The following is a 12005-nucleotide window of genomic DNA, read 5'->3' as shown; positions in this document are numbered from 1 at the left end:
AAATATCGACTGATTGCTCATCTTGCTAAGCAACCATGCTCAGAACTGCCTAAATTCCTATTAGTATTTTTAAAGCAAATGTCAAGACTTTGTTTGACTTTTAACTTTCTAGACACATTGTTTCTTCTCACCATCCCTTTTCTGAATTAAAGAAATAATATGACTCAAAAAATGAGTCATATTAAATATATATTTAACCATCTTTCCATCAAACAAGATACTTGATTCGTTTTAAAGAAACTCTTAACAAGAGAAAGAATCATGGTGGCTACCAATTATGTACTAATTATGTATGCTGAACACTGCATTCAGCACTGGACATGGATTATCTCTTTTAATCTTCACAAGAACCGTAAGAGGTAGATACTATTATTATTATTCTCATCCTCATTATTCACGTGAGAAACCTGAGGCTGAGAGGTCAGATTACTTGTTCAATCAAGGTCACACAGCTGAAAGCTAACAGGCCTGATTTAAATTCAGATCTACTTGTCTCTGAATTATGCTCTAATAGTAACACTAAATCATGTATCCTTAACTAAAATTTATTAAGATAAAATTAATCACTGGAAACACATTAAAGCTTAGACTTTCAAAATAATATAATGAGAAATGATAGCATGTTTGTCTAAGTTAAGCTTTAATTGGTGTCTTCCTGGACTCCTGAATCCTCATAATCTGGGATAATTCTGGTCTCCCTCCCATGTAAGTGATGCAAATCTATGGTTGTTTAAGTAAAATACGAAAAAAAATAGAAATTTAAGAGCCAAGCTCATCTTACTTACAAACGCAGAGAAATGAGAACTCAAAATAAAAGTCTATTTATTCATTATAGGAACTGGACTTTAGTTTTTCACTGAAAGTTAAATAAATTTTTTTAAAAACCAAGTAAAACAGAAAAATTAATCAAATTTTATACTTCTAAAACACATACTTTTCTACTTCAATAAAAAGCATGATAAAAACTTGGCTTAATTATTCACTTTTGCAACAGATGCCTTTTGTTTTAGCTTAGCATTTGAATAACTAGTTACACTGCCACACACAGCACACACAGTGTGTTTTACTATTTTGCACATGGTAAAAAGGACTGCGCTAATTCTTGCACGTGAGCTTTAACATACCAGGCATAAGACTATTCTTTTTGTTCAGTTTAATAAACAATTACTGCTTGCACATTTTCAAGCTTTCTTCCTTTCCTTGAACACTGTTTGTAATAGATGTTTACCTGGAAAAGACGCTAGTTGGGGATGGGCGGCTAAGGCTGTGGGTGTACCAAGTGTCCCCAAACCACCAAATTCTGAATGCCCTGAGCTGGCTGAATGTAGACCAAAGACTGGGTGGCTGACCATTGGGAAGGCACTCGACACTGTGGACAGGTTAAACGGTTGATCCCCAGCTGCTCTGAATAAATGTCCTGGGAGGGAAAAAAACACACTTAAAGTTGTATTATAAAAACATGAGATTTATCTGATTTCAGCATTCATAGTGTGTTAAAATTTATAGTTTATCTATTAAATTTCTATTATACCTTTTTTCTTTTGCATTTCTGTTCTTCAAACCCTACAGAATAAGATGTTTCTAGAAACATGAATATACTCTAAAAATAAGTCAAATGAATGACATAACTTTATTTATAATTTTGAGATTGAGAATGATGCTTTAAGTAAGTAATTTTCATGAATTACATAGTTTGACCTGCAAAAGTGAGGCAAACTTTCTGCTAATACATGTACATTAATATTTAATCAGGAATTTTTACTCATAAGAAGGAAGATAAAAAAAATCCTATTAATACAAAGTTGAAAATTAATAAAATAAATCCAGAATCCATCACAAAGTCATTACTCAAATTGTCATATACTCTAGGCAAAGAGTTCCTAGTTTCCATGTGCTAGAATTGAAGCTATAGTCTCCATCCAACATCTTTAGGTGAGGAGGGCTGATGCCAAAAAGGATTATATTTCTAGCCTGATAAAGCAATACATCCAAGAGCATAAGTATTTAATAAATAAACCTACTAATTTATTTCTAAACACATTCGAGGCTAGTGATCAATATAAAAATCATTTTTAAACATTGTGACAGTAAATTCATATTCTATTCAAATGTGATTTTTTTCAATCTCCACATTTACTCTAAAGAGAATGTAGTATTAAGTGTCATAACCCAAAGTTGCAGTGTTAAACAATCAAAAACACAATGAATTTTTCATTCTTTGTAGGGATTTGGCAGATTTGTTAATACTTGGAAATCTTCTTTTTACTTCCAGGAAATAATTAAGTTTCCTGATTTGATAGTATGAAAGCAGAATATCAAAACTCACACTCTAGGCTACCATAATTTACTTTGTGAAAACTATTGTGCTCTATGTTAAAAAAAAATATAAGGCTTCCTTATAATCCTGTTTACAGCAGATCTGGCTACGCATTGCAATACAGTTTGAATAAAATATGTTTGAAGTAAATTTTAAAAATGCAACTTAAAAATAAGTATAGTTTCTGTTATCATTTAGTTATCAACAAAATCTCTCCTCTTTGCTTTTTTATTCTCTGAAAACTAAGAGGAAGTCATCAAAGAGATCAGAGTGTACTCTCATTGACTGATATAAGCCCTAAAGAAATAACACTATATTTTCACTGAAGTAGTAAGATTTAAATCGATGATTACATTAAGTATATCTTATATCAATCAGCCTTCAAGGTAAAAAGTTCTGATGAAGGTTGAGGTCCCACTACTACAAAGTAGTTAGTAGATCTTATAGGGAAGATACTCAAGAGTCTTTACAAGTAAGGCCCACAAATAAAACTGAGGGAGGAGGACAGGGAAGGACACAAAATTGGATAATACTTTCTTAGTCAGCCAATCTTATTTTCTGTTTATCAAAGCCTAAACAGAAAATCTGTGAATTTGGTACTTTTTATCTAATCAGAATTCTAGACTGCAATTAGCACTAAAATTAAGTCAAAACAAAACAGAGTCCGCTACTAGAAAAAAAGGGAAATTACTCAAGTATCAAGATTTTTAAGAGTATTGCTATGGTATCACAAAGATTATGTAAATTTTGAGTGGGGTGGCGTGGGTGGGCAATAGAATTCTCAAAGACCCAGCTAATTTCTCTAAAAAAATGAGCCTATATATAACATTAAGAACCATTATTTATTTTCACATGTGATTGCCTATAAAGTCCCTGATTCTCACTAATCAATTCATCTTCTGAAATCACATGTCCTTAATCAACTGCTTATTTATAAGCATACTGTGGTCAGTTACATTTTCCTCTATATTAGTTTTCTTGATAAACAAAATAAACTAGAACATTCAGTTTGTAGATTTTAGAATCATTTTAACTTATATTTTATAAAATAATAATTCTTAAATTATATTTGTCAATTGTATATATGTATTAATAGCAGTGATTTAATACAAAAAGTTTTGTGAGGTAAACTCAAAACTATACAATATATTATAAAAACTCAGAACAGACTGAAACTGCAAAGGATCAGAAACAGATAGAAATATTTCTACAACATTAGTTAATTGTTAGCAGGCATTATTAGATGGATAGTCAGAACATTTTCTTACTGTGAAGAAATAAATTAGCAAGGTTTACCTTGGCGTCTCATGAACCAAAAACATGAGTAATATCTAAATGCAGTTGTCACTCTTCAGCAATAATTAAGAATCAATTTTACACAATTTGATCATAAAAAGGTTCTTTTTTAAAAAATGTATTTAGTTTTTAATTGAACGTTAACTGCTTTACAGAAATTGTGCTGGTTTCTGTCAAACATCAACAATGAATCATTCTTTTTCTAACTCTAAAAAGTGTGATAGCTAGAAAGAGCTGAATATAAGATTTCAACAAAATATGTGCTTTACTCACTGTAGATTCAAATGGGAAAAAAAGTAGTTTGTACACAGAGTTATATCTATGCTTGACAAAATTACAAAGAGGCTACCTTATTCTATTTTCTTATTCCTTTTTAGAAAACTCCTGGTGAACATAATTGAAGCATAGAAAGTACTCACGTGACAATGGAATCTATAGGACGTATTTATTCCTTGTTGATAAGAAAAGGTTCACTTTTGTATATAGTGAAGATCAGGCCCACATTATACTGATTATAGTGATACTATGCATTATTAAGAATGCACATCAGAGATTTTCTTTGTTACACATGGATAAAGTTATACAACTGAAGGGAAATAATTTCACACTACATTTAACAATATTTACTAAATTTTGCCTATATAGCAATATAGAAGTCAGTGATAAGAAAAAGTATATCTTTCTCATTAAATGGCTTTGCAATTCTATATATATTAATAATTTAAATATTATTTTTCCACACTTTTTATAAAAACAGCTACTAATTCCATGTAAAAACCTTTCAGAATTATTCTGATCTTTATTCAAAAGTTTCTAGTAATTCAGACATTTCATGAACATATTTAATTTCATATTAAGTACAGGTGCTATGCTTAGTACTTAGCATACAGGATAAATAAGACATAATCCCAAGCCTTAATGAACTCAATGATTTGAACATAATTTAGGTAGTGTAAGACTTTGGGCTCCAAAATCACTGCAGATGGTGACTGCAGCCATGAAATTAAAAGATGCTTACTCCTTGGAAGGAAAGTTATGACCAACATAGATAGCACAGAGAAAAGCAGAGAAATTATTTTGCCAACAAAGATCCGTTTAGTCAAGGCTATGGTTTTTCCAGTGGTCATGTCTGGATGTGAGAGTTGGACTGTGAAGAAAGCTGAGCACTGAAGAATTGATGCTTTTGAACTGTGGTGTTGGAGAAGAGTCTTGAGAGTCCCTTGGACTGCAAGGAGATCCAACCAGTCCATCCTAAAGGAGATCAGTCCTGTTCACTGGAAGGACTGACGCTGAAGCTGAAACTCCAATACTTTGGCCACCTCATGCAAAGAGTTGACTCACTGGAAAAGACCCTGATGCTGGGAGGGACTGGGGGCAGGAGGAGAAGGGGACGACAGAGGATGAGATGGCTGGATGGCATCACCGACTCAATGGACATGGGTTTGGGTGAACTCTGGGAGTTGGTGATGGACAGGGAGGCCTGGCATGCTGCAATTCATGGGGTCACAAAGAGTCGGACACGACTGAGCGACTGAACTAAACTGAACTGAAGACTTTTTCACACCACAATGTATTAAACAAGTTAGTTAATATTATAATATTATGAACTGGTATTGTCACATACAGGAATCAGTAACAGATCCCAAATACCTAAAACAATGTCTTGTACAGACTAGATATATAATAGGTATCTGCTGAATGAATCTATTTATTACTCATTAATAACAGAAGGTGCACATGCATGGGACTAATTCCAAAGACTACGAAACTGTCTTGAATTTTCATTTAAACTTGCAAGGATCCTTCTTACTAGTTTCCTTTTGTCTTACACTTAGGCAACCTCAAGTCCTAACTTTTAAAATTACCATTTGGCCTTTTATTTCTCCTTGATTTCATTTAGGCCACATGCTGGATTCTATCACACAAAACGCTACCACTCCAAGATCTTAAACTCTTAAATTTTACTAACCATGGTTTCCACATTTCCATTTCCATATGTCTCAGCATGCCTTTTGGTCTCCCTCAGTCTTCTACCACTTGATCCCATCTATCTCCTCCCCTCTCAATTCCATCTCACCATCACTCCTCATTAACCTCGAAAGAAAATTCTTATACTTGTATGTCTACTTCCTCCTCAGTTCTCAGAATCTTTAATACCTTGCAAAGTCTAAGTCTCCCTTCCATTTTGTCTGTAAAGGACCTTAAGTTTTCCTAACCACTAGATTTCGATAATCTCTGCTCTTCTCATTCTTAACCTGACTCTATAAATCTGGCATATGATTGCCTCTTCCTTATTAAAACCCATTTTCACCCTTAAGATCCAGGTCATGGAACTATTTTCATATTCTTATTAACTATATTTTTCAATAGTACTACTGTGTGCCTTATTGGATTTTCTTTTGTAAATATAAATAAGATTCCATAAGATTTTGTCCAATTATCTCCTTCTTCCACTTTTATGCTTTCTTCCTCGGTCATTTCATGTACTTCCACTGTTTTAACTATCACTTCTATGCACATGAATTCTAAACTAGGATTTTAGATCCTTGAGCAAAAACTGGATCTTGATCATCTCAATAATCTGCAATACTTGGCATAATATTAAATACAAGTACTTAATTACTTTTACATTATTATATTTTTGGTCACATTATTTATATAGACCCTCCATGCTTATATAACATGCTCTTTGACTTCTTTTGCCTTTTATAATCTTAACTATCCTTTCATAATAATTTCAAGAAAATATACTCCAAGAAGTATCCCTGACTCTCCCAGATAGACATGTTTTGGACCCTCTTTGAACATTCATGATTATTCACAATCTTTTATCAGACCATCGCTTGGGTATAAGGTTATAAAGGAATGAGCCATTTCTTAATCATTTTTACTCTCTACAAAACACTGCAGAAAACAAACTGCTAACAGTTTCAGGGACAACACTTTATAATACTTGCTGTGGATAACTTTAAAAACAGTAGTTTTCAATTTTCTGTTTCTCTCTTCCTTTAAAAAGCTAGAATAACCAGGAGTCATTCTTTAAGTGATAAAAATATACCTCACTTTTCCCCTCTGTTTCAATTATAAAAAGCATTTCAATTATATATATAAATTTAATTTTATATATAAATATATAAATTTATAAAAATAAATATATATAATATATAATAAAAAATATATACAATAAATATATATATTAAATATATATATATTTATATATAATTTATATATAAATATATAAATTTATAAAAATAAATATATAAATTTCAATTATAAAAAGCTCTTTGGGTACTTAGAAGCTGATTTAATAACATCTACAAGCACCGAATTCTCCAAGCCAGGCTTCAGCAATACGTGAACCATGAACTTCCAGATGTTTAAGCTGGTTTTAGAAAAGGCAAAAGAACCAGAGATCAAATTGCCAACATCTGCTGGATCATCGAAAAAGCAAGAGAGTTCCAGAAAAACATCTATTTCTGCTTTATTGACTATGCCAAAGCCTTTGACTGTGTGGATCACAATAAACTGTGGAAAATTCTGCAAGAGATGGGAATACCAGACCACATGACCTGCCTCTTGAGAAACATATATGCAGGTCAGGAATCAACAGTTAGAACTGGACATGGAACAACAGACTGGTTCCAAACAGGAAAAGGAGTACATCAAGGCTGTATATTGTCACCCTGTTTATTTAACTTATATGCAGAGTACATCATGAGAAACGCTGGGCTGGAAGAAGCACAAGCTGGAATCAAGATTTCTGGGAGATATATCAATAACCTCCAGATATGCAGATGACACCACCCTTATGGCAGAAAGTGAAGAGGAACTATAAAGCCTCTTGATGAAAGTGAAAGTGGAGAGTGAAAAAGTTGGCTTAAAGCTCAACATTCAGAAAACGAAGATCATGGCATCTGGTCCCATCACTTCATGGAAAATAGATGGGGAAACAGTGGAAACAGTGTCAGACTTTATTTTTTTGGGCTCCAAAATCACTGCAGATGGTGACTGCAGCCATGAAATTAAAAGACGCTTACTCCTTGGAAAAAAGTTATGACCAACCTAGATAGCATATTCAAAAGCAGAGACATTACTTTCCCAACAAAGGTCCATCTAGTCAAGGCTATGGTTTTTCCAGTGGTCATGTATGGATGTGACAGTTGGACTGTGAAGAAAGCTGAGCGCCTAAGAATGGATGCTTTGGAACTGTGGTGTTGGAGAAGACTCTTGAGAGTCCCTTGGACTGCAAGGAGATCCAACCAGTCCATTCTGAAGGAGATCAGCCCTGGGATTTCTTTGGAAGGAATGATGCTGAAGCTGAAACTCCAGTACTTTGGCCACCTCATGTGAAGAGTTGACTCATTGGAAAAGACTCTGATGCTGGGAGGGATTGGGGGCAGGAGGAGAGGGGGACCACAGAGGATGAGATGGCTGGATGGCATCACTGACTCGATGGACATGAGTCTGAGTGAACTCCGGGAGTTGGTGATGGACAGGGAGGCCTGGCGTGCTGCGATTCATGGGGTCACAAAGAGTCTGACACAACTGAGCAACTGAACTGATGAGTGCCGAAGAATTGATGCTTTTGAACTGTGGTGTTGGAGAAGACTCTTGAGAGTCCCTTGGACTGCAAGGAGATCCAACCAGTCCATTCTGAAGGAGATCAGCCCTGGGATTTCTTTGGAGGGAATGATGCTAAAGCTGAAACTCCAGTACTTTGGCCACCTCATGCGAAGAGTTGACTCATTGGAAAAGACTCTGATGCTGGGAGGGATTGGGGGCAGGAGGAGAAGGGGACGACCGAGGATGAGATGGCTGGATGGCATCACTGACTCGATGGATGTGAGTCTGAGTGAACTCCAGGAGTTGGTGATGGACAGGGAGGCCTGGTGTACTGCGATTCATGGGCTCACAAAGAGTCGGATACGACTGAGCAACTGAACTGAACTGAACTGATGCTGTGGCTTTAATCTTCTTATACAGCAGGGAGTGCTATTTAGATTACACCCTTGGTTTCATTGTCAGGTTTCATAACTCAGTTGGTAAAGTAGCTGTCTGCAATGCAGGAGACCCCTGTTCAATTCCTGGGTGGGGAAGATCCTCTGGAGAAGGGATAGGCTATCCACTCCAGTATTCTTGGGCTTCCCTTGTGGTTCAGCTGATAAAGAGTACGCTGACACTGCGGAAGACCTGGGTTCTATCCCTTGGTTGGGAAGATCCCCTGGAGAAGGGAAAGCCTATCCACTCCAGTATCCTGCCTGGAGAATTCCATGGACTGTATAGTCTATGGGGTCACAAAGAGTCGGATGATTTTCACTTTCACTTTTTCATTGTCAGGACAATGTCCTTAACCTTCTCCAAACCCTCTTGAAACATCATGCGACTGTTCACAAGATTTCTAATCATAGACCGGAGAAGGCTAAGTGAACTCGGCAACTACATTTTTTAAAAAGTATATTCTGTAGTAATAAAAAAAAAACCAGAGCATCTTCCTATAGGAAAAAAAATTCAACACAAGTCAAACTGACTCTATTAAGTTTATGAGTGCAAAATAAAATTATTTGAATATTAGAATGCTTTACTTTTGGAGAAGTGATTTTTCAATATTAATAAACCTATAATCAGAAGATCCTCTGAAATAAAAACCTGGCATGATTAACTCTCAAATTTTGCTCAGAGAGCACAATTGAAAACTGATAAATTACATCATAAAATGAAAATAGTTTTAGAAGACCATAATTATTCTTTTTTACAGATATTAACATTCAAACATAGTTTCAATATTATGAATGCAACTTTTTTTGGTTTCCATTTTAACTGATAAGTAAAAATGTAAGCTTACTGCATAATGAGAATACATCTCTAATGCCTAAATTATTTACATTATAATAAACTGACTAATTTTTAGCACAGTTTTACAGATTTTACTAGCCAATCTATCTATAAGTGATTAAAGCAGTTACAGAAATGCCAGTGTCTCAGGAACAGTGCATGTTAACTCCGAGTGCCTTTATTAATATCAAATGAACTTTCCTAACAATACAATAAGGCCTTTTCTCCCCACAGGAACAAAATTACATAAATACCATACTAATGTCTTGAACCTATACTATGAGTGGACAAAATCGCCTACCAATCAGGAAATGTCTAGATAACAAATTAAAACAAAATGATTATAAGGAATAAGTATGTTTAAAGCATCTAATCTTTTTTTGGAAAAATCAAGACCATTTATTATGATAGAATTCCACATATGCTGCTTTTTGTGTGCTACAAACGTCTTTGTTATTGCTACACAAACTTGTTGCAACATCTATTCTCTTATCTCTAGTTAAACTGTTAGCACATTTTACAGCATTGCAAAATCAGTGTCTAGTATGCAACCTTCAAAATATGTTTAATCGTCAAAAATGGTAGCACAAATAAAGGTTACAAGAGTACTTAAACACTAGTAATAATTGAATTCAATAAAGTGAAATTATTGTAAATTAAAGAAATGTTCAAATTATTTGCCCATATATTAAAATTACTAAACATATTAATGCTTAAATATTCTGAAACTCACAATGTACAAATTCTGCTAACTTGAACTTTGATTAAAGAACAAACAGAAAGAATTTTATAGTTAATGGTGACAAGACATTCCCCCACCAATAATTTTCATTTTATTCCTTTATTCTTACAACTTTTTCAGTAGTTAACCTTTATATTTTAACATTTAAAAAGCATGGTATGGAAATAAAGTCTTTCTTTTTATTTTTAAATATGTGTTTTGAGATTGTTTTAGACTCACAAGAGTTATATAAAATAGTACAGGGTTCCAACCTCCCCTTATGTTAAAAGTTTATATGATAAAAACTAATTTTCAAAGTCAAGAAATTAACCCTGATTAATTAATTTATTCAGATCTCAGTTTTTCCAGTAGTGTCCTTTTTCTGTGCTAAAATCCAATCCAGAATCTCACGTTGCATTTAGTTACTGTGTCTCCTTAATTTTCTCTAATTTGTGACAGTTTCTCAGTCTTGTCTTTCATGACCTTGATACATTAGAGTACTAGTCAGGTACTTTGTAGATGGATCTCAGTGTGGGTTTGTCTGATGTTTTCTCATGATTAGAAGAGGTTAAACATGATTGGGAAGAGTACCCAATGTTTCCTTCTCATTGGGTCCATGATGTTGCTATGTGGTACTGGTGACATTAACTTTGACTACTTGGTTAAGTTGGTATCTGCCAGGATTCAATATAAAGTTACTAATTTCCTTTCAAACAGTCTTTTTATTAGAAAAAAAATTATTAAAAGTCTAGGTAGCCTTGGGAACAAAAGCTACTACTTTATATAACACTGAACCTGGTGAACAAGCTTTTGATTCAGTTCACTCAATGATGTATCAGTCCCCAGGCAAATAACTATTCTTAAAAGACAGGAGTAGCTGCTCCTCTGGAAAAAAAGTATTTTTTTTTTAGATCTAATGAAAGAATTTAAGTTCATGGATTAAAACACTAAAATTATACTATATTTATATATTCCTATATTCAAATATAGATGCACTTTATTTTTATAATAAATTATAAAAAATGTGAAAACAAGCTTAATTCTAAAATCTTATTTTACTTATGCATCAATAAATAAGTCAGTTTTCCCATAATAAACAAAAATTACTAAAAGCAGCTTTGAGAAACACATTTCTTTCATTGCTACATTAATGAAATATAGCAATTTCATTGCTACATGTCTTTAAACTCCTGTCTCTAGTCCTTTGAACTAGAAGTATATTTTACAGCATTGCAAAATCAGCTTCTAGTATACAACCAGCAAAGTACAGCTAATCATCAAAAACAGTAGTGCATTCAATAGAGGTCATTAATTTGCTACAGCAGCCATAACAAAGTACCCACAAACTGAGTGGCTTAGAACAACAGATATTTATTGTCTTAGTTCTGGAGGCTACAAAATTCTAAAAGCAAGGTGTGGGCAAGGCCATGCCCCTGAAGATGCTAATGAAGAATATATTTCATTATTCTCTAACTTTGGAAACCTCAGGCATATTTCCTATGTCTCCAGATGGGCTTCTTTCTGTACACATCTATGTCTAACCTTCCCCGTTAAGAAAGACACCAGTAATTTTGGTTTAGGGCACTGATGCACTTGAAACTAAGGTGGAGTTAATATTTTGAAAACAAGGTGATTTGTTCTGCTGGCTTAATGAACACTTTACTGTTACTCTTTTGCACTGAATTTTGCATATTTCTGGGAAAAGGTGAATTTGTCCCAAAATATTCCATAGTTCATGGGAAAAACAGTTGTCTGTAGTATTGATGTTATGGCACTTTCTCATATGATCATGGTTTAAAGGACTATCTTGGTTAAATATATATTGGTTAGATGTGTAAA

At 34.0% G+C, this 12005-nt stretch overlaps 1 protein-coding gene across 17 annotated transcripts in view; it reads right to left on the bottom strand.

Annotated features, from left to right (window-relative positions):
* BAZ2B (bromodomain adjacent to zinc finger domain 2B) overlaps positions 1 to 12005 on the bottom strand; it is a 416357-nt gene that overhangs the window by 130691 nt on the left and 273661 nt on the right. For 14 of the 17 annotated variants that reach the window (XM_025261158.3, XM_025261154.3, XM_025261224.3 and 11 more), the window contains one exon: positions 1229 to 1417. The exons of the other annotated variants lie outside the window; for them this stretch is intronic. In XM_025261158.3, the coding sequence (XP_025116943.3) occupies positions 1229 to 1417 (189 nt within the window). The remainder of the gene's footprint in view (positions 1 to 1228; positions 1418 to 12005) is intronic. 17 annotated transcript variants of the gene reach the window in all.

Source organism: Bubalus bubalis, chromosome 2 (assembly GCF_019923935.1).
Source record: "Bubalus bubalis isolate 160015118507 breed Murrah chromosome 2, NDDB_SH_1, whole genome shotgun sequence".
In the NCBI taxonomy this organism is placed as follows: domain Eukaryota; kingdom Metazoa; phylum Chordata; class Mammalia; order Artiodactyla; family Bovidae; genus Bubalus; species Bubalus bubalis.
Note: the sequence above shows the minus strand (reverse complement) of the source record. Positions and strands in the feature narration are given on the sequence as shown.